At 40.3% G+C, this 23,466-nt stretch overlaps 1 protein-coding gene across 1 annotated transcript in view; it reads left to right on the top strand.

Moving 5' to 3' along the window:
• The first annotated feature begins 14,084 nt into the window (after positions 1–14,084).
• Positions 14,085–23,466, top strand: part of LOC140714866 (transient receptor potential cation channel subfamily V member 6-like) — a 44,037-nt gene continuing 34,655 nt past the window's right edge. The window contains exon 1 of the mRNA XM_073026548.1: positions 14,085–14,216. Within this exon, the coding sequence (XP_072882649.1) occupies positions 14,104–14,216 (113 nt within the window). The 5' untranslated portion in view covers positions 14,085–14,103. The remainder of the gene's footprint in view (positions 14,217–23,466) is intronic.

Here is a 23,466-nt window from a genome sequence, read left to right as displayed (position 1 = left end):
TTTTATGTGTGTGCTACTGATGTTGGTGAAGTTACTCTAAGCAATATCACCAGTTTCAGATAATAGAACTACATTGTTTCAAAGCAATAGAAGGGTAAAGGCAGTTCTAATGTAAATGCAATGTAGTAGGTTCTTGAATTCAACTTTTCTGTATGTATTCCGTGGCTCTGAGTAGTATTCATTGTGTTTCTATTCACTTACACTTCATCCTTTATATTTATGCACATGTACATAACACAAAATACACGGAATAGTATGTAATGCATTCACCTGAGAAGAGAGCACAATATAATTTTACTCAATAGTATGTGCTAATTAGATGCAACCTTTTTAAATATACTTTCCATATCATTTAGATTAGTCCACAACCATTTTTATGTGTGTGCTACTGATGTTGGTGAAGTTACTCTAAGCAAAATAAACATTTTCACCTAATACTACTTCAGTGTTTCAAAGCAATACAAGGAACAAGGCAGTTCCAATGTAAATGCAATGCAGTAAGTTCTTGAATTCAACTTTATGTATTTCGTGGCTTTGAGTAGTATTCATTGTGTTTCTATTCACTTACACGTCACCCTGTATAGTTATTCACATGTACATAACACAAAATACACTGAATAGTAAGTAATGCATTCACCTGAAATGAGAGTAGAATATAATTTCTCTCAAACGTACTAGGTGCTAAGTTGATGCAACCCTTTTTAATATACTTTCCATATCATTTAGAGTAGTCTGCAACCATTTCTATGTGTGTGCTACTGATGTTGACGAAGTTACTCTAAGCAATATAACCAGTTTCACATAATAGTACTTCAGAGTTTCAAAGCAATACAAAGATCAAGGCAGTTGAAATGTAAATGCAATGTAGTAGGTTCTTGAATTCAACTTTACTTTATGTATTCCGTGGCTGTGAGTAGTATTCATTGTGTATCTATTCACTTACACTTCACCCTGTATAGTTATGCACATGTACATAACACAAAATACACAGAATAGTAACTAATGCATTCACCTGACAAGAGAGTACAATATAATTTTACTCAATAGTATGTGCTATGTTAATGCAACCTTTTTTAATATACTTTCCATATCATTTAGAGTAGTCCACAACCATTTTTATGTGTGTGCTACTGATGTTGGTGAAGTTACATGAAGCAATATAACCAGTTTCACATAATAGTACTTCAGTGTTTCAAAGTAATACAAAGATCAAGGCAGTTCCAATATAAATGCAATGCAGTAGGTTCTTGAATTCAACTTTATGTATTCCGTGGCTTGGAGTAGTGTTCATTGTGTTTCTATTCACTTACACTTCACACTGTATAGTTATGCACATGTACATAACACAAAATACCCAGAATAGTAAGTAATGCATTCACCTGAAATGAGAGTAGAATATAATTTCTCTCAAACGTCCTAGGTGCTAAGTTGAAGCAACACTTTTTAATCTACTTTCCATATCATTTAGAGTAGTCTGCAAACATTTTTATGTGTCTGCTACTGATGTTGCTGAAGTTACTCTAAGCAATATCACCAGTTTCAGATAATAGAACTACATTGTTTCAAAGCAATAGATGGATAAAGGCTGTTCTAATGTAAATGCAACACAGGAGGTTCTTGAATTCAACTTTTCTTTATGTATTTCATGGCTGTGAGTAGTATTCATTGTGTTTCTATTCACTTATACTTCATCCTTTATATTTATGCACATGTACATAACACAAAATACACAGAATAGTAAGTAATGCATTCACCTGAGAAGAGAGTACAATATAATTTTACTCAATAGTATGTGCTAAGTTGATGCAACCTTTTTAAATTTTATTTCCATATCATTTAGAGTAGTCCACAATCATTTTTATGTGTGTGCTACTGATGTTGGTGAAGTTATTCTAAGCAACACAAACAGTTTCACATAATACTACTTCAGTGTTTCAAAGCAATACAAAGATCAAAGCAGTTCCAATGTAAATGCAATGTAGTAGGTTGTTGAATTCAACTTTATGTATTCCGTGGCTTTGAGTGTTACTCATTGTGTTTCTATTCACTTACACTTCACCCTGTATAGTTATGCACATGTACATAACACAAAATACACAGTATAGTAAGTAATGCGTTCTGATGAAATGAGAGTAGAATATAATTTCTCTCAATCATCCTATGTGCTAACTTGATGCAACCCTTTTTAATATACTTTCCATATCATTTAGAGTAGTCTGCAACCATTTTTATGTGTGTGCTACTGATGTTGGTGAAGTTACTCTAAGCAACATAAACAGTTTCACCTAATACCACTTCAGTGTTTCAAAGCAATACAAGGATCAAGGCAGTTCCAATGTAAATGCAATGCAGTAAGTTCTTGAATTCAACTTTATGTATTCCGTGGCTTTGAGTAGTATTCATTGTGTTTCTATTCACTTACACTTCACCCTGTATAGTTATTCACATGTACATAACACAAAATACTCTGAATAGTAAGTAATGCATTCACCTGAAATGAGGGTAGAATATAATTTCTCTCAAACGTACTAGGTGCTAAGTTGATGCAACCCTTTTTAATATACTTTCCATATCATTTAGAGTAGTCTGCTACCATTTTTATCTGTGTGCTACTTATGTTGGTGAAGTTACTCTAAGCAATATCACCAGTTTTATATAATAGAACTACATTGTTTCAAAGCAATAGAAGGATAAAGGCAGTTCTAATGTAAATGCAACGTAGTTGGTTCTTGAATTCAACTTTACTTTATGTATTCCGTGGCTGTGAGTAGTATTCATTGTGTTTCTATTCACTTACACTTCACCCTGTATAGTTATTCACATGTACATAAGACAAAATACACAGAATAGTAAGTAATGCATTCACCTGAAATGAGAGTAGAAAATAATTTCTCTCAAACGTCCTAGGTGCTAACTTGATGCAACCCTTTTTAATATACTTTCCATATCATTTAGAGTAGTCTGCAACCATTTTTATGTGTGTGCTACTGATGTTGGTGAAGTTACTCTAAGCAATATCACCAGTTTCAGATAATAGAACTACATTGTTTCAAAGCAATAGAAGGGTAAAGGCAGTTCTAATGTAAATGCAATGTAGTAGGTTCTTGAATTCAACTTTTCTGTATGTATTCCGTGGCTCTGAGTAGTATTCATTGTGTTTCTATTCACTTACACTTCATCCTTTATATTTATGCACATGTACATAACACAAAATACACGGAATAGTATGTAATGCATTCACCTGAGAAGAGAGCACAATATAATTTTACTCAATAGTATGTGCTAATTAGATGCAACCTTTTTAAATATACTTTCCATATCATTTAGATTAGTCCACAACCATTTTTATGTGTGTGCTACTGATGTTGGTGAAGTTACTCTAAGCAAAATAAACATTTTCACCTAATACTACTTCAGTGTTTCAAAGCAATACAAGGAACAAGGCAGTTCCAATGTAAATGCAATGCAGTAAGTTCTTGAATTCAACTTTATGTATTTCGTGGCTTTGAGTAGTATTCATTGTGTTTCTATTCACTTACACGTCACCCTGTATAGTTATTCACATGTACATAACACAAAATACACTGAATAGTAAGTAATGCATTCACCTGAAATGAGAGTAGAATATAATTTCTCTCAAACGTACTAGGTGCTAAGTTGATGCAACCCTTTTTAATATACTTTCCATATCATTTAGAGTAGTCTGCAACCATTTCTATGTGTGTGCTACTGATGTTGACGAAGTTACTCTAAGCAATATAACCAGTTTCACATAATAGTACTTCAGAGTTTCAAAGCAATACAAAGATCAAGGCAGTTGAAATGTAAATGCAATGTAGTAGGTTCTTGAATTCAACTTTACTTTATGTATTCCGTGGCTGTGAGTAGTATTCATTGTGTATCTATTCACTTACACTTCACCCTGTATAGTTATGCACATGTACATAACACAAAATACACAGAATAGTAACTAATGCATTCACCTGACAAGAGAGTACAATATAATTTTACTCAATAGTATGTGCTATGTTAATGCAACCTTTTTTAATATACTTTCCATATCATTTAGAGTAGTCCACAACCATTTTTATGTGTGTGCTACTGATGTTGGTGAAGTTACATGAAGCAATATAACCAGTTTCACATAATAGTACTTCAGTGTTTCAAAGTAATACAAAGATCAAGGCAGTTCCAATATAAATGCAATGCAGTAGGTTCTTGAATTCAACTTTATGTATTCCGTGGCTTGGAGTAGTATTCATTGTGTTTCTATTCACTTACACTTCACACTGTATAGTTATGCACATGTACATAACACAAAATACCCAGAATAGTAAGTAATGCATTCACCTGAAATGAGAGTAGAATATAATTTCTCTCAAACGTCCTAGGTGCTAAGTTGAAGCAACACTTTTTAATCTACTTTCCATATCATTTAGAGTAGTCTGCAAACATTTTTATGTGTCTGCTACTGATGTTGCTGAAGTTACTCTAAGCAATATCACCAGTTTCAGATAATAGAACTACATTGTTTCAAAGCAATAGATGGATAAAGGCTGTTCTAATGTAAATGCAACACAGGAAGTTCTTGAATTCAACTTTTCTTTATGTATTTCATGGCTGTGAGTAGTATTCATTGTGTTTCTATTCACTTATACTTCATCCTTTATATTTATGCACATGTACATAACACAAAATACACAGAATAGTAAGTAATGCATTCACCTGAGAAGAGAGTACAATATAATTTTACTCAATAGTATGTGCTAAGTTGATGCAACCTTTTTAAATTTTATTTCCATATCATTTAGAGTAGTCCACAATCATTTTTATGTGTGTGCTACTGATGTTGGTGAAGTTATTCTAAGCAACACAAACAGTTTCACATAATACTACTTCAGTGTTTCAAAGCAATACAAAGATCAAAGCAGTTCCAATGTAAATGCAATGTAGTAGGTTGTTGAATTCAACTTTATGTATTCCGTGGCTTTGAGTGTTACTCATTGTGTTTCTATTCACTTACACTTCACCCTGTATAGTTATGCACATGTACATAACACAAAATACACAGTATAGTAAGTAATGCGTTCTGATGAAATGAGAGTAGAATATAATTTCTCTCAATCATCCTATGTGCTAACTTGATGCAACCCTTTTTAATATACTTTCCATATCATTTAGAGTAGTCTGCAACCATTTTTATGTGTGTGCTACTGATGTTGGTGAAGTTACTCTAAGCAACATAAACAGTTTCACCTAATACCACTTCAGTGTTTCAAAGCAATACAAGGATCAAGGCAGTTCCAATGTAAATGCAATGCAGTAAGTTCTTGAATTCAACTTTATGTATTCCGTGGCTTTGAGTAGTATTCATTGTGTTTCTATTCACTTACACTTCACCCTGTATAGTTATTCACATGTACATAACACAAAATACTCTGAATAGTAAGTAATGCATTCACCTGAAATGAGAGTAGAATATAATTTCTCTCAAACGTACTAGGTGCTAAGTTGATGCAACCCTTTTTAATATACTTTCCATATCATTTAGAGTAGTCTGCTACCATTTTTATGTGTGTGCTACTTATGTTGGTGAAGTTACTCTAAGCAATATCACCAGTTTCATATAATAGAACTACATTGTTTCAAAGCAATAGAAGGATAAAGGCAGTTCTAATGTAAATGCAATGTAGTTGGTTCTTGAATTCAACTTTACTTTATGTATTCCGTGGCTGTGAGTAGTATTCATTGTGTTTCTATTCACTTACACTTCACCCTGTATAGTTATTCACATGTACATAAGACAAAATACACAGAATAGTAAGTAATGCATTCACCTGAAATGAGAGTAGAAAATAATTTCTCTCAAACGTCCTAGGTGCTAACTTGATGCAACCCTTTTTAATATACTTTCCATATCATTTAGAGTAGTCTGCAACCATTTTTATGTGTGTGCTACTGATGTTGGTGAAGTTACTCTAAGCAACATAAACAGTTTCACATAATACTACTTCAGTGTTACTAAGCAATACAAAGATCAAAGCAGTTCCAATGTAAATGCAATGCCGTAAGTTCTTGAATTCAACTTTATGTATTCCGTGGCTTTGAGTAGTATTCATTGTGTTTGTATTCACTTACACTTCATCCTGTATAGTTATGCACATGTACATAACACAAAATACACAGAATAGTACGTAATGCATTCACCTGAGAGTACAATATAATTTTACTCAATAGTATGTGCAAAGTTAATGCAACCTTTTTTAATATACTTTCCATATCATTTAGAGTAGTCCACAACCATTTTTATGTGTGTGCTACTGATGTTGGTGAAGTTATAAGCAATATTTCAAAAATCACTTAATAGAACATCAGAGTTTCAAAGCAATAGAAGGATAAAGGCAGTTCTAATGTAAATGCAATGTAGTTGGTTCTTGAATTCATCTTTACTTTATGTATTCCGTGGCTGTGAGTAGTATTCATTGTGTTTCTATTCACTTACACTTCACCCTGTATAGTTATTCACATGTACATAACACAAAATACACAGTATAGTACGTAATGCATTCACCTGAGAGTACAATATAATTTTACTCAATAGTATGTGCTAAGTTAATGCAACCTTTTTAAATATACTTTCCATATCATTTAGAGTAGTCTGCAACCATTTTTATGTGTGTGCTACTGATGTTGGTGAAGTTACTCTAAGCAATATCCCCAGTTTCATATAATAGAACTACATTGTTTTAAAGCAATAGAAGGATAAAGGCAGTTCTAATGTAAATGCAATGTAGTAGGTTCTTGAATTCAACTTTACTTTATGTATTCCCTGGCTGTGAGTAGTAGTCATTGTGTTTCTATTCACTTACACTTCATCCTGTATAGTTATGCACATGTACATAACACAAAATACACAGAATAGTACGTAATGCATTCACCTGAGAGTACAATATAATTTTACTCAATAGTATGTGCTAAGTTAATGCAACCTTTTTTAATATACTTTTCATATCATTTTGAGTAGTCCACAACCATTTTTATGTGTGTGCTACTGATGTTGGTGAAGTTATATGCAATATTTCAAAAATCACTTAATAGAACATCAGAGTTTTAAAGCAATAGAAGGATAAAGGCAGTTCTAATGTAAATGCAATGTAGTAGGTTCTTGAATTCAACTTTTCTTTATGTATTCCGTGGCTGTGAGTAGTATTCATTGTATTCACTGAGCACCTCTGTAAGTAAATGCAAACAGATACTGACACTGGTTGGCTAGAGGAATGGTGAAGAAAGCCGAAGACAAATCAATCACTGAAAAGTAACTTGCTTCTGGTGGAACATTAGTTAAAAGCGTGTGTTGGTTGTGGACTACCGCTGGCCAGTCCTCTACCACATCATTTACCGCTCGCAAATCATGCACCAATGTCCACTTAGATATATCTGCTTTTAAGACCGGCAGCAACGGGGTATTGCATGGAGTGTTTGTTCTTTTAAGCACTCCTATTTCAAGCAACCCCTGCACTGTCAATGCTATTCCCTCTTCTGCTTCTGGTCTTAGAGGGTATTGTGGTCTCCTGGGTGGAATTGCTCCCCTTTTCAGCTTTATTTCCACTGGACTAGCTTTTTTTATTTTCCCTACGTCCATGTCATGCTGTGACCACAGAATAGATGGCAACTCATCTAACCTTCTATCTTTCTGCTGTCCTCTTTCCTTTCCCAGCAATGGCATGTGCGGTTGGGGAGTTATTTCGACCTCTCTCACTGTTCCTACCATATCTACACTTACCATTATTTTAATGCAATTGTTGTCTTCTGATATCCACACTTCTGGCGTGATTTTCCTCCACACTGTTACGGTTTCAGTACAGTTAACTAAGGGTCCTAAGTCTTTAGACTGATATCCCTTGTTTACCAATAACGTTACGTGGGGCGCAGCCTCCGGTATCCTGTACCATTTTTCTAAAAAGGTGTTCCACTTAACTTGTAAAGCTGCCCCTTGCTTTCCAATTATCACAGCCTCCCCTTCCAGGTGCTGTTGGGTACATGCCTGCAGGTGCCATCTCTCCTCTAACTCCCTGTTCTGAGTCTCGTCAAAAATCACTGTACAATGTAGCTCAGATTTGGGCGTGACAGCCCTGGGTAATATAGCCTGCACGCCCTTTTTCCATTTTTCCCAGGTTTCCTGAATCTGATCTGCGATGTCTCCTATCCAAAAGACATTAGCCTTCTTGTCTTCTCGCACTATCAATTGAGCCCCTGCTCTTTCCACACTCAGCCCATTTCTGGTGCATTCTAATTTTAATTCCAGTTTCAATAAGGCATCTCTGCCTAACAAATTAATCGGAGTTCCTTTAAATACTAGCACCGTCAAAACAATTCCTTTATTTCCCATTCTCAACTGCACTGGAGCCGTGCACTGTGTCAACTGCGTTTTCCCCGAGAACCCTACCGTCTTAATAAACTTTCCTGACATGGGAAGGTGAAGGGCATACTGTGGCTGTACACAAGTGTACGTGGCTCCAGTATCTATCATCATTGGTGTCAGTTGCCCTTCTAACATAACCTGAACAATGGGTTCCTCGTCTGCCTCCCTTGTTATCATTGGGTAATGTCCCTTCCCACTCGAGTTCTCGGGGCATCCCTAATACCTCGCATTGGGGTTCACAGGTCCGCTTGGGCCTGTGGGGGCTGGTCCTTGGCTAAACTTTAGTTCCCTTCTTATCGGTTCCTGCTGGTGTGTGACAGGCCATGGTGTAAATGGACAATCTCTTCTCATGTGACCAGGCTGATTACATCCCCAGCACAATCTCTCTACCTCTCTTTCTCCCTGTTTCCTCACTGGTCCCCTCTGCCCATAGCTCCTCTGTCCCCCTCCTTGGGACTTCCAGTCCTGTCTGGGCTGTTTGAATTTAGTCTGTTCCTGATAGGGCATTTGTGGGAATGCTCCTCCAAAGACGTGGGGTCTCCAAATTTTCCACCTCTTGCTCAGTCTCCAGTCTCCACCTTTTCAACTGGTTTTCTACATAGGCTGCTGGGTTTTCAGTGTCTCCCAGTGGATCCCCTTTTAAGGCTTTGGGCTCCACTTTGGGTGGATAAAGCTTTCTGAGGGCCTGCCATACCCTCTGCCTCACTCTGTCAAACCCGTCTCCATCAGTTCTCGGGTTGTTCGAGTTTACTATGCCAGCCATTTCCATTAGTTCATTAAATTTGGAGGTTCCCATCAACCTTATCAATAGTGCCTTCAAATCTCCCATAGCCAATAATCATCCCGCTGTTTCTTCTTCAAAGGCTCTAATCCATTTCCCTGCTCCTTCATGTAGATTGGGCAGAGTGTTTTTCAGCCCTTCTAGGTCCTGGGATCCCCAAGGGATATACTGCACGTCCTGATCCTTTAACTAACAACGGCATCATTCTTCCTCCTTCTTCCCACCTGCCCTGGCTCTCCTCCTCGCCTGACTCCCCATCTGTCTCAGGGTATGTCTTTACTGCCTCCCACACAAATTTCTCCGAGGTCTTCTTCTTCCCTCGGTCTCCCTGTGGAGTCCTTCCTTTCTGTCTTGATTCAATACTTGGTTGGCCCCTGGAGTATTTTTCACATCTCCTCTGGCAATCCCCTCTCAGTAACTTATCTGGTTCTCTCTCTACTTCCGCAAGTCGCTCCCCTACCGCCTCCTTCTGCTCTTCTAGGCTTCTGCCTCCTAATTCTTCCCCACAAATTCTCACATCCTCTCTCTCTCCACTTAACTCTTGATCCTCCAATGAGTCACCTTCTCTTTCTTCCTGTCCGTGTCTGTACACCTGTGGCAGGGACTCCTCATGATCCTTACTCGTGCTTGTTTCCCTACTCTCTTGTGTTTCTCCAAGACTCTCATCTCCTATCTTTTTTTCCACTTCCTCTTGAATGCCTCATCTCTTCCTGCCCTGATGAGCCACTTTCTTTTCTAGTCTGTGTATTTCTATGGTTATTTCTATGGTATAACCATACTCCTTTTCCTCTCTCAAGTATTTCATCCATTCAATCTCTTCTTTCATTTCTCTCTTTGCCTGTTCCACCTTTATCCTTTCTGCCTGTAACTCCTTCCATATCGCCGCTTTTTCCTTCTCGTATTGTCTTTTTTCCTCCTCATTATCCCAGACTTGTACTTCTTCTCGCATGTTTACTGTTCCCGTCAGCAGGGGGCACTGCTTAGGGGTTCCTTCCTCATTATAGGGAGGGGGCTTTTCTGTTTCTTTCGCATCTGGGTACGGAGCTGAAGCCAGCTTCTCACTGTACCTTCCTCTCTCTCTAACAGGCTGTTTCTCCAGCACCTTAGTGTCTTCCTCTCTTGTAATCAATATTCTACCTGTCCTCCTCAGCCTTTCTCCCTCCGTTCTGAAGAGTTTTAGCACTTCCATTTCTCATTCTCTTTTTTGCCCTCTTTTCTTAGATTTATCTTTTGGCTTGTAATTTTTAATTAGTGTCTCCATTTCTTCACACAAGCTTACATCAAACGTTCCTTCTCTTGGCCATTTTGTGACCAGGTTTTGGTTCTCTTTTCCCATTTTTCTGAAGTTTTTGTGATCTCATATTTATTTACCGGGAGTTTTTTGCTCAGAATCTCTACTGCCGTTCCTTTACCTGTCATGTTATTTTCTCTTTTTAAGGTATTTCAGAGATTCACAGTTCGTTTACTGGATATTATTATTTACTCTAATTCTATGCCTAGTCTATCGTCTATCTACCAGCCCTTTCAACTATATATTGGACTGTCTTTGTTTCCTATTCTGTTCTGCCAGTACAGACCTCTATTCAGAGCGGTATCCACAGAACTTTCTCTTTGCACCTCATCTATTCAGACCCTTATCTCTTAAGGCGGTATCCACGAGGATTTTCTCTATTTTCCTTTCCCTGCCCGTTCAGACCTTCGTTTCATATGAAGCGGTATCCACAGGGACTTACCAACACCACGTGGAATTTTTCTTCACTTAACTTCTTATTAGCTTATTTGCACTTACCCTCACTGCAGTGTTCTTGATCAATCCTCTGAGCCTCCTGTTAACCCCCAATTCTGCCAGATTCTTTGGACCGGAGAGACCCTTCGGCAGTGGTTCCACACTTCTGAGACTCCAAGACCTCCCCAAAACCAACAGAATTCTTAGTCCAAATTGTCGCAAAAAGCGCTTACCTTTAGTTTGGGTGCACCCTTAATTCTGTTAGCTTTGTGGGGGTCCCTAGAGGACTGGGAAGCGTCCCCAATCTGCCGTTTCCTTTCCGCGGGTCTCTTTCCGGTCCTGCCGCAGTCGCCAATTTTGTCGTGGTTTCTTGTGCCCCACAAACGACCAGGAGACGCAAAGATTCTTCAAGAAGATGAAATAATTGGTTACTTGGGGACAGAAATAAATATATATACTAAAGTTATTACGAACTCCATGGAGCATGTGGGGATCTTCCAATATCCAGGCATTCCTTTTTTTTCTTTCTTTCTTATTTTTTTAATAGGGATGTTAGGGGGGAGGGGTTAAGGGGAGGGGGGCTGGGTAACACATTTTTTTATACACATTTATTCTGTAACTATTTGAAAACAATAAAAAAAGTTTAAAAAATATATAAAAAAAGAAGGGTTAAACTTTAATTTGCAAATCAAAGCTGAGACAGTCATTGAGCTCGGTGCTGATTGCCCACTGATCTTTGTACATAGCATTTTTTATAGCAATCTCCTGGTTTAGTTGTATTAGCATATCCAATCGGTCTAGAGTTGTGTATCACAAGTACATCCGCCACTATTGTTTCTACCCATTGACTTAATCATGTTCTAATCTACATCTCTTAGCAACCTCTCATTAACACACCATTATCTTCTATATTCTTAAGATTTCATTCTCCTACTAAATTGGATACACACATAGCAAAATAGCAAGCTCAAAGCTGACTACGTGGTTTTGGTTAAACAGCAAACAATACAACTTTTATACTCCAATCGGACCGGCAGCCCATTCCACGCACTCACCACTCTCTGAGTATTAAAACCTACCCCTGACATCTATCTTCTCTGCACCTATTCCCCAGCACCTTAAACCTGTGTCCTCTTGTGGCAACCATTTCAGCCCTGGAAAAGAGCCTCTGACTATCCACACGATCAATGCCTTTCATCTGGCCCATTGAATCTATGCTAGTTCTAATGATAATCTTGTGAAGTTATATATGTACTTCAGCTTTAATCAGTGATCAAGAACAGGGTGATGTGACTGGGCTCTGGCAGATAGGGGAATGAAGACAGTAATGTTGAAGAATCCTCAGCACTTGCAAATCCAAAACAAAAGAAGGCTTTAACAGGAGGAACAGCAACTAATCAAAGTACCATACTACACCTGATGAAAGTGAAAAGATTGTAGTAGTGTCAGGGACGGTGTAATCATGGGAGTGGATACCATCTCCAGTAGCCATGACCTTAATCCCAAAGATTGGATCACCTACCAGGGGATCGAGATTAAGAACATCCATTAAAAACTCAAGATTTGGTGTGTGTGTGTGGGGGGGGGGGGGATGTCCCAGTTGTTATAAGTACCATTTCAGATGAGATCTTTAATAAAAGCTCTATATATTTTTCCTGATGGATATTTTGAGATACTTTCCAAAGGTAATAGAATTTTCAGTGGGAACCTGGCCTAGAGACTGAGAATTAAAATTTCATGGATTATGAAGAATTCCAGCTATTCTGATATCCAAACCCTCACCTCTGCTAAGGCTCCAGTCTCTTCCAGAATCTAACTTTCCATCTTCTGACTTATATTTATCACCAAAATAAGTGGTTTGAAAGTGGCACCTTCCTCTGTACAAGATCCAGCTACGCACTGTACATTACATCAGTGTAATGTAACCTAGGGAACCTAATGTAATTACACCTAGGGAAATCTTTGGTTGTAAACTATCCATGGCTTCCAAGGATGGGAAGAAGCTCTATATAACTTCAATGTCTGAGCATTACAAGTAAATTCTGAACATTTCTCTGCACCCCATCACCATTTTAATTTCCAGAAGCCAATGAAAATATATGTTGAACAAGATGTGACTGGGAGACACTGGTTAGTCACAGAGTACATACTTACATACTCACTCAATTAGAATTAACTCCAGGTAAGCAGATATTGCTCCCAAAATTACCTTCAACCACCTTGATGCTTAAGAACATGAGGTTATTAAAGGGATCAGGGATACACAGATTTTGAAAAGCTTTTGGATGAATGGCCTTTCCTTTTCCACCAAAAACTGCTAGAGGAATTTAGCAGCTCAGGCATCATCTGGTAGGATTGGAGAGGGATAGGGAGTTGACATTCTGGTTTGAGACCCTTCATCTGGTTTGAGACTGACTGGAGATCGGCAAGATAAAGAAGTGAGAGGAAGAGGCAGAGCAAGAGCTGATGGTTGATCAGTGGATGGAAGTAGGAGGGGTGACTGGCAGATGGATCAGTGGAAATAATGGCAGAGGCTGGGAGGTAATAGGTGGAGGTGACAAAGGGCTGCAGATGATGTAATCTCATATAGAAGAGGAACATGGAGAATGGAATCGCATTTAGGAGGGCAACGTGGAGCATGGAATCTGATAGGGGAGGTGGGGAGATCAGGTGGAAATAGGGGTGTGGGATATGACCCAGTGAGAGGAGTGTGTGGTATTGGACAGATGGAGGAAGAGAAATAAACTGAATGATGGGGAGCTGGGGGTGGTTGGCTGTGAACGAGATGAATTTGATAAAGCAGGACGAAGAGAGAAAGGAAGCAGGGAGGTGGGGAGTGGGGCGGGGGAGGGAGGAAGCAGATTCCGGAGATTGCCGGAGGAACTTAATGGGTCCGGCAGCATTGGAACCCCGTTCAGCTTTCTATTTCCCTCTACCAATGCTCCCGGATTCTCTATTATCCCCCCAGTAGATTTTTGCTCTTGGTTTGCTCCAGATTCCAGTCTCTACAGTCCTTATGTCTTACATTTGCATTTTCCCGTGAAAGAGTTAAAACAAAGACTTGCAGAGTTTGGCAGCTCCTCCCCCAGAGGTGTGACAATTCACTGATGTTCTATTGCTTCTGTCAGGGCCTCAGCTCAGAGGGTGGTGGAGGAAGGAGATCACAGGAGGAAGATGGTGGGCTTGCTATGGGACGGCTGGAGGCTGGCGATGGCGAATTGGCTGCGGAAGCTGGACTCAGAGATGGGTCCGCAGCTCTACCAGATGCTCGCGGTGCAGCAGAAGAGGTGAGCGCAGGGCAGCGGGATGTCCCCTGTCAACCTATACCCCACCGAGAAACAGGCACCGATTGGGCTGTCCTCGGCAACCGCACCATCGTGAGGGTGTTGGCTGAGGAAGATGAGGAACCGCAGTGGGACTACGTGGCAGCGCCCCCGACCCTGGCTTCTCGAGACCCGTCTGAGAATGCCAACTTTAAGACTTTTTTTTAGGAGTTTTGGTTTCTCTTCTGATACCCCAATGACCCGGGAGGATCTTCCTTTGCCTTGCTATCCTTACTTGTATTAATATCTATCTTTTATTTAACTTTAAGGCTAATTGATTAAGTTATTAATTAATAGATTGAGTTGATTATAGTTTAACGTAATCAATAACCTGTACGCTGTTAGTCAGCTTGCTTTGGATCCCATCCCAAAGAATAATACAAGCCGTCCATGAGTGACATACAGCTTCCGTTTTTAGAGATGACCTAATTTCGCTTTTGTCCATAAGTCGGAAAATACACAAAAATCATTTGATGTGGTAACCACAGCTCCACGGTATTGCAATGAATAGTATCGAAAACACATGATAATAATAAGAAAGAATAATTACTAAAAGTGGGAAGAGCAACAGAAATAAATTAAGCCGTTCCTAGAAACCAAGGTCTGTAAGTACCCCTGACTTGGGTGTAATAATAATATGTGGGCTGTTCCAATGTAGAAGTGTCTATAAGTTCAGCGTTGGTATCCCAGAGCTGCCTTACCTAGCCAGGTGCACCATTCACATCCATCACTGCAGGTGACTCATTTGCTCTCATCATTTCCTTCAGTGTTTACAAGTGCAATAGAAAATGCTGAAGGAACTCAGCAAGTCAGGCAGCTTCTGCGGATGGAAAAGACAGACAACCAAATGTTGACTGCCCATTTCCCCCCACAGATATTGCCTGACTCACTGAATTCTTCCAACGTCTTGTGGGTTGTTCCAGATTCCAGCATCTGTAATCCCTTGTGCCTGCTTGTCACAGATGAACTTAATCTTGTCATGCTCTATACTGGTTATGTCCTGCCCCAGACTCTAGGGGTGTCGCATTCCCTTTTCTGTCAGTTTAATCCAGCTATCATCCTTTTTTTGATCATTACTATACAAATGAAGCCATTGCTTGCAAAAAAAAGTCAGTAACAATCTGTGGATTGTTTGCCTCTATCGTCCCTTATGCTTCCTCCAAAGAAGGGTTAGGTTATCTCCCCCATTTTTCAAAATGAGAATGCTTCTGTTTACAAAGGCGATGGCTAAACAGAAGTAGTTGATGGAATACTTTGGATTTTATTCTCAAAGGATGAGATCATCCTGGCTGGCTGTGGGTAGTGGGCATCTAAAAAGTGTCAGTGTTTGATCAGTGGTGTCAGAATTGGGGAAGGTTGCCGAATGACTTTCTTCTACCAAACTCTTCCCTCCTCCACTCAGGTTTGGTGATCAACAGGTGTGACTTGGCCAATATGGAATGTGGGGCACTGAACCTGGCCCAGATTGAGGAAGATCTGTTTTACCAGTAGGAAATGATAGAGATGCTCAGCATCTGCAGAGAGAGAAACAGAGGAAATGTTTAAGGTCAGCGGTCTATGGACCCTTGCTTAATGATATTGGTCCATGGCATAAAAAAGGTTGGAAATTCCAAGGTCAAGGTCACTTTTATCGGAACAAAGGAAGAAAAAAGTGTGTGGGTTAAAGAAGGGATGAACTGGAAATGGTTTATTGTTGACACGGGTACCAAAATAGAAGAGTGAAAAACTTGTTTTGCACACCATTCATACTGATCAGATAATTACACAGTGCATTGAAGTAGAACAATAACAATGCAAAATAAAGTATAAACACTGCAGTGCAGGTAAAAAGTGCAAAATCATAATGGGCTAGATCAGGCATGGGCAAACTACGGCCCAGGGGCCATATGCGGCCCCTTAAGCTTTTTAATCCGGCCCGCAGAACTTGATGAAATTATATTAATAAACCTTGTTAACATTTTTTTCCCCGCAATTCTGGCGTTTTCGCCACAACAAAACTAAATCCAGACTTTGATGCGCTGGCTAAAAAGGGAGACCAACAACACTGTTCCCACTGAAATTAAAAATAAGATTCTTCGTTGTGTTATGTAAAAAATGCATTTGAAAATATTTTTTTCAATAAGCCTTACATGTTACACGTCATTTCTGTTAAGTGATGGACATGAGTAGTGCGCAGGTGCACGTACGTTCTCAAAATAAAAAATGTGTTCCAGATCAAATAACGCGCTCCGCATACTGGCGCTGTTCTGTCCTTGTGCTGGTCGTTGTTGAGTTTTGGCACAGGGGACAATTGAATAAGAAGGAGCAGGACAAGTAGACCTGTATCTCCTACCGTTTTTGAAATAAAGACAGTCAGGAGGAGAGTGATGATGATAATATCTTGAAGGATAACAGAATTTTCAGTGCTTTAAAATAATAACTGTTACTATTAAAAAAAGCTGTATTTTATTCATTTAATTTTCAGTGTTTTAAAAGTCATTTCAATAAATAGCTAACTACCATGGGACTTCAAAGACAGATATTTTGTTGTAATGCATTTGTTCATTTTCAATTGAAATTAAAGCACATGTTTTCTACATATCCCATGATATTTTATTTTCTCTTATGAGGTGTATTACCAAAACACTCCATCCATCTGCTCCTGGTCCGGTCCCCCTGACAAATTTTAGAACCCTTTGTGGCCCACAAGTCAAAAAGTTTGCCCACCCCTGGGCTAGATTGTGAGATCAAGCATCCATTTGATCATACTAGTGAATTATTATGCTAGGGGATAGAAGCTGTCCTTGAGCCTGGTGGTACATGCTTTATATCTTTTATATCTTCTGTCTGATTGAAGAAGGGAGAAGAGAAAATGACTGGGTTGGGTAGGGTATTTGATTATGCTGGCTTCTTTAATGAGGCAGCAAGAAGTGTAGACAGAGTCCACAGAGGAGAGGCTGTTGTCTGTGATGTGCAGAGCTGTGGATGAGGGAGATGTGTATATTAGAAACAAAACCTACAGATGCCTCAAATATAAAATAACTACAGGCGATTTAAGCCTAAAACGTTAACAGTGCCATACATCTGGCCTGGGCAGCATTTTCTGTTTTTATCAGAATCAGATTTATTATCATTCACTCATATGGCATGAAATTTGTGGTTTTACTACAGCAGCACAGTGCTAAGATGCAAGATTATTATAAGCTACAAAAATAAATAATGCAAAAAGGAAATAACAAAATACTATTCTTGGCTTCATGGACTATTCAGAAATCTGATGCTGAGGGAAAGACTTTCTAAATTTTTGAGTTGAGTGTGTGTATTTTTGTTATTGTGTGTGGGACCTTTGCCTCTTGTCTATCTGGCATCTCCAGTTGTCAACTGCACTGGATTGTTTGTCTCCAGGTGTCAGCACTGAGCAGTGTATCCTAAGCAATCTCCAACAGTGCAGTAACAGCAAATATGTTTGAAAAGAATTTCAGGAATTACTTGCACTTCAGGGATCATCCATCTGGCTAGTGAAATGCAAGATTGCTCTGATTCCTTATGCGGTATAGGTTTCACATGCTAAATATTTTCAGTCACCTATAATTTTTGGACTTCTGGTTAACTTTTTTTATAAACCGTAAAGGAGATGCCAGAGACTGCAGATGCTGGAATCTGGGGAGCAACAAACAAATCGGCTGGAGGTTGAGCAGCAAATGTCAGTGCTTTTGGTCAAAATCCTGCTGTCGGCCTGATGCAGGGTTTCAACCTGAAACATGAGACCCTAAGCCATAGGAGCAGAATTAGGCCATTCAGCCCATCAAATCTGATCCGCCATTCCATCATGGCTGATTCCAGATCCCACTCAACCCCATACAGCCGCCTTCTCACCATATCTTTTGACACCCTGATCAATATTTCTTTTCTACCCAGACTTTGCCTGGCCCATTGGAGAATGTAATTAGTCTATATAGGTGATCATTGGTCAGAATGGAAAAGGTGGTCAGAAAGATGTGTTTCAGTGATGTATATTCCCAAGAGATAAAATATGGTTTACACACAGATTAAAACTTCTATAGACAAATGCTTCAAACTCTTCCAGTCTGTGAGCTCAGATGGACAGACCATTGTAATGCTCCCAGTATCCCATCAAATACCCAACACATGGGCAGAACTTGTTAAACACGGTAAATTTATTTTCATAAAAACCCATCAAGCAGTGAACAGCAGGAGTGGTATGGGTCAGAAATAAAGTAAAACTAGCTCACCAATAGCCTATTAAATGCTCACTGGCCTGTTTTTCCATTCATCAAGTCCACTGTGATCTGAACAACTCCACTTTCTGATGAATTCTATAAGTTTTTGAATCCTTTTTTTAAAAAAACCTTGACTATACAAGATGGCTTGTGATCTGTAACTCTCTCCGGCAGTGAATGCCAGAATTTGGAGCCCTCTGAGAGAAGGAATTCCTCATCTTCATCTTAGTTCAGGGCTTTTCACCAGAGTAAACAACTTTTCAGCAGTTACCCTACCAAGTCTCCTGAGTATCTTGAACATTTTCTACTTATAAACTCCAGTGAGCCTAGGACCAATCAGCTTGGTCTTCACTGTCTGTAGCCTCATTGTGGGATTCATGTCTGGGAGTGGTCCCTAAAGCAAACATTTCCTTTCTTAATTGATGAACCCAAAACTATACTCAAGATTGCAAATTCTTGCAGTTACAAGACTTCCCAACTTCATTATCTATCCCTCTTGATACAATAAAAAAAATTTCCATTGACCCTCATTGTGTCACAGCCATGAACTCTGCTGCAGGGTCTATGCACTTCCGCAGACAGGCTGTGCTATAGGTTCAGCAATTGTGCTCTTGAGTATGCACTTTCCAGCTAATACCACTATGGTGGTATTTAACTGCCTTCTTTTTGGTGTAGTCTTATCAAGACATGACCAAAAGAACAAGAATATTTATGCTTCCTGCATATCCTTGTCCTTGTGTGGGAGAGATGCAGTATTCAGTTTGTGTTTAGTTATTGCTTCCAGCCATGGTGTTGGCATTTAATTTTCAGTTTGAGAGTTCTTAATGACCCTGTTGGCCTAGTGTTTATTGTTTTTCTTACCTTTAAATTCTGCAACAGTTCTCATTAAACTCAGTGAACTGTTGACCTCCTCTCTTTCCCCTCTCTCCCCTCCCCTCTCCCCTCTCTCTCTCTCTTCCCCCTCCCCTCTCCCCTCCCCTCTCCCCCTCCCCTCTTCCCCCCTCTCCCCCTCTCTCTCCCCCCAACCCCATATCTGAATGTTTTGACACCTTGTGAATATGCCAGAAATATTGTGCTTGTCATTCTCCAGACATCTTCACACCAATACTCTGTATTGTTATTCTCCTATGGAAATTGATAACCTCCAATTTCTCCACATTATACTCTATTGGCTACATTTTTGCCTCACTTGCTTGTCCAGTCCAGGCAGATTTGATGAATTCACTCTTACTTTCCCATCTGTCCTTGCATTGTCAGTAAACAGGGATGCACTACAATCAATCATTTTGTGTTATGAACAGAACATTGCAATCACTGAGATGCAAGTATTGGTCCCTAAGGCACATTAGTTAGTTAAAGCAAGACAACTTGAAAATATCTTTAATCTCAATTTGCTGTCTTTTAACCAAATCTCTAAGACTTTAAAACATCATCTTTAGCCTCCATGTCCTCTTCCTCCAGGGAGCAACCTTGCACATGTACGTTATCAAAGGCTTCGTCAAAACACACAACATCGACTGATTTTCCATTACCTGGCCGGTAAAATATCCTCTTTATACACTCTACTAAACTGATCAAATTCAAATCCCCTAACTGAATATTTACTTTTCTAAGTATTTGATTATTACAGTACATTCAATGAAAATCCTACTTTTTTTCAGGCTGATTGGCCTATTCTTCCCTATTTATTCTCTTTATAGTTTCTAGGAAACTCCTTCATATATTGCTTTCTAGTCTATTGGGACCTACATTTTCTCTGCACTTCCCTCCCCCTTATTTAGATCTCTTTGATATAAGCTATCTGATTCAGGAGCAAAATAACTAACTGATAAATAGAGAATGTAAAGGGGAGATAGCCAGTATGAGGAGGCCAAGGGGAGGAGTGAGGCAGGAGCTGGTAAGCAATAGGTTAGGAGGAGGAGTTGATTGACAGATGGACCTAGGTGGAATTAGATTTGGAAACTGGTTTATTGTCACATGTACTGAGGTATGGGGAAAAGCATGTCTTGCATACTGTTCATACACATCAAATCATTACAGAGTGTGTTGAGGTCGTAGAAGGTAAAACAGGAACAGAATCTAGAATAGGGTGGGACATTTGCAGAGAAAGGCCAGTAGAGTTAGGCAGTAAGGTACAAGATCATAAGGTAGATTGTGAGGACAAGAGTCCATCTTATCATACTGGGGAATTATTCAATAGTCTTTTAACAGCAAGGTAGAAGGCATCCTTGAGCCTAGTGGTATGTACTTACAGATGTTTGTATCTTCTTCCCGATGGGAGAGAAGAGGAGATAATATGGAGATGGAGGGACAAAGATAGCAACAGAGGCTGGATGGTAGTTGATTGCATAAGTATTTACTTCCAAATATGACACACAAAATCATCACTCGTGCAGCCAATTGGTTTCAGAAGTCACATAATTAAATGGAGATCACCTGAATGCAATCAAGGTGTTTCATTTGATTTTATTAAAAATACACCTGCATCTGGAAGATCTAACTGATGGCGAGTCAGTATTCTGGCAAAAACTACACCATGAGGACAAAGAACACTCCAAGCAACTCTGCAAAAAGGTTATTGAAAAGCACAAGTTGGGAGATGGATACAAGAAAATTTCCAAGTCACTGAATATTCCTTGGAGTACAGTTAAGTCAATCGTTGAGAAACGGAAAGAATATGGCACAGCTGTAAATCTGCCTAGAGCAGGCCATCCTCAAAGACTAAGTGTGGAAGGCCACCAAAAAATAAATGACAACTCTGGATGAGTTACAGGCTTCAGTTGCTGAGATGGGAGAGACTGCACATACAACAACTGTTGCCCGGGTGCTTCACCAAATGCAGCTTTATGGGAGAGTGGCAAAGGACCACTGTTTGGAAAAAAATCTTGGCTAGAGTTTTCCATAAGGCATGTGGGAGACACTGAAGTCAACTGGAAGAAGGTTCTTGTCATGGTCCTGACCGTTAATTCCCCATTTTCTCCTAATTTCCTTTGATGGCGGCACACCTGGCTCTCATCAAGACTTGCAGCATTAGAACCCCGGCTTTCAACCCACTAGTTGCCAGATCGTTCGTTTAGCCAGTGTGGTAATTAGCGTTTCCCGGCCGCTTAGGATTGTGTGTTCTAAGTTTTGCTTCAGTACTGAGATTTACCTGTGAAACTCAGTCTCTCCGTGTCAAAATAAGTTTTCTAAGTTCTACTTCAGTTCTGAGGTTTACTTGTGTAACTCCGTCTCTCCGTGTTAAGAAAAGTTTTGTCTGCCGCTTGCCTTTCTATGCTCTGTGTCAAGATAAGCTCTGCCTGCCTTCTGCTTTCCTGTTTACAACACTCACACCATCGTCTGCATCCTAGCTTAATCTCCATGGCAGTGTCCTGCATTTGGGTTCGCCTCATTACTGTATCAGAGTGATCTGGCCACGATGGACCCAGCGGACACCAATACCCTTCAACAAGCCATTGCCAGCCAAAGTTCCCTACTGGGACAGCACGACCAACTCCTCTGGGAGATCATGTAGAACTCCGTTCCCTGTCGGCTCATGTCACGCAGATCGGTGACCAGGTGGACCATGCATCCACTTATTTTACTCAACCCATTCCTGTCTAACCAGCCCAGCCAATCCATAGCGGCAAACCCCCTATGTGTCAGCAACACCCCCGCCAAGAGAGCCTCACGTACCTGAGCCAGAGCACTACGCTGGGGATTTGGGGAAGTGCCCGGCCTTCCTTCTTCAGTGCTACTTGGTGTTCGAACAGCAGTCGTCCACGTACTCCACGGATAACTCAAAGATTGTTTATATCATGGGGTTGTTGCGGGGTAAGATCTTTGACCACCCCGTCCGGGTAAAGATGCCGCCAAGTGTCTACTCACTTTCTGTCAGGGCTCACGCAGTGTTGCCGAATATTCCGTGGAGTTCCGGACATTAGCAGCTGACTCGGTGGAATGATGAGTCACTTCAAGGGGTTTTTCAGAATGGTTTCAGCGACGTAGTGAGAGACGAGTTGGCGGCAAGAGATGACACTGACAGCCTGGATTCCCTGATCTCCTTAGCCACCAGGTTGGACAATCGCCTCCGAGAACACCATAGAGAAAGAACTGGTCGTCCACCACCTCCTTCCAGAACAAGCCTCTCTCCTCCATCTACTCCCAGAGTAGCTCCCAGCCCTGCCATTTCCACCGCCCTGGGAGAGGAACCCATGCAGCTGGGACGGAACCGCCTTTCCCCCACAGAACGACTCCGGAGATTGAGAGCGGGTGAGTGTCCAAATTGCAGCCAGTCTGGTCACTTTGTTGCTACCTGTCCCCTTCAGCCAAAAAGGGAAGGCTCACCAGGAGAAAGGGGGACCCTGGTGAGCCAGACAACATGCCCTTCTGTTGCCCGACCTTGGATGCAGCTTCAAGGTACTTTGTGTTACAACCAACAATCCTTGCCTTTGTTAGCACTAGTGGACTCCGGCGCTGAGGGAAACTTTTTGGATGAAAACTTAGCCTTCCAAACTGGAATTTCTCGTGAGCCAATGTGCACCCCCCTGGAAGCCTGGGCACTGGACGGTAAACTTCTGGCCCGAGTAACACACTGCACAGAACCTCTGCCTCTCCTTCTCTGCGGAAACCATCGGGAACAGGTACAATTCAATTTAATTTCCTCTCCTCAAGCCCCTATGGTTCTTGGTTACCCCTGGTTAAACCATCATAACCCCCACATTGACTGGCCCACCAGGAAGATAGTCAGCTGGAGTTCATTCTGCCATTCCACTTGTCTGCAATCAGCCCTTTACCCAGTGGAGATCACCGCGACCACGTCCGCCTCTGAGACCCCTGACGTCCAAGGTTCCAGTAGAGTATCATGATCTGGGAGAAGTGTTTAGCAAGCAACGGGCTCTTTCCCTGCTTCCACATCGCCCTTATGATTGTGCAATTGACCTTATCCCCGGAGCCTCATTACCCACCAGTCGGCTGTATAACCTATCCCGTCCAGAAAGGGAAGCAATGGAGAC

Source organism: Hemitrygon akajei, chromosome 22 (genome assembly GCF_048418815.1).
Source record: "Hemitrygon akajei chromosome 22, sHemAka1.3, whole genome shotgun sequence".
In the NCBI taxonomy this organism is placed as follows: domain Eukaryota; kingdom Metazoa; phylum Chordata; class Chondrichthyes; order Myliobatiformes; family Dasyatidae; genus Hemitrygon; species Hemitrygon akajei.
Note: the sequence above shows the minus strand (reverse complement) of the source record. Positions and strands in the feature narration are given on the sequence as shown.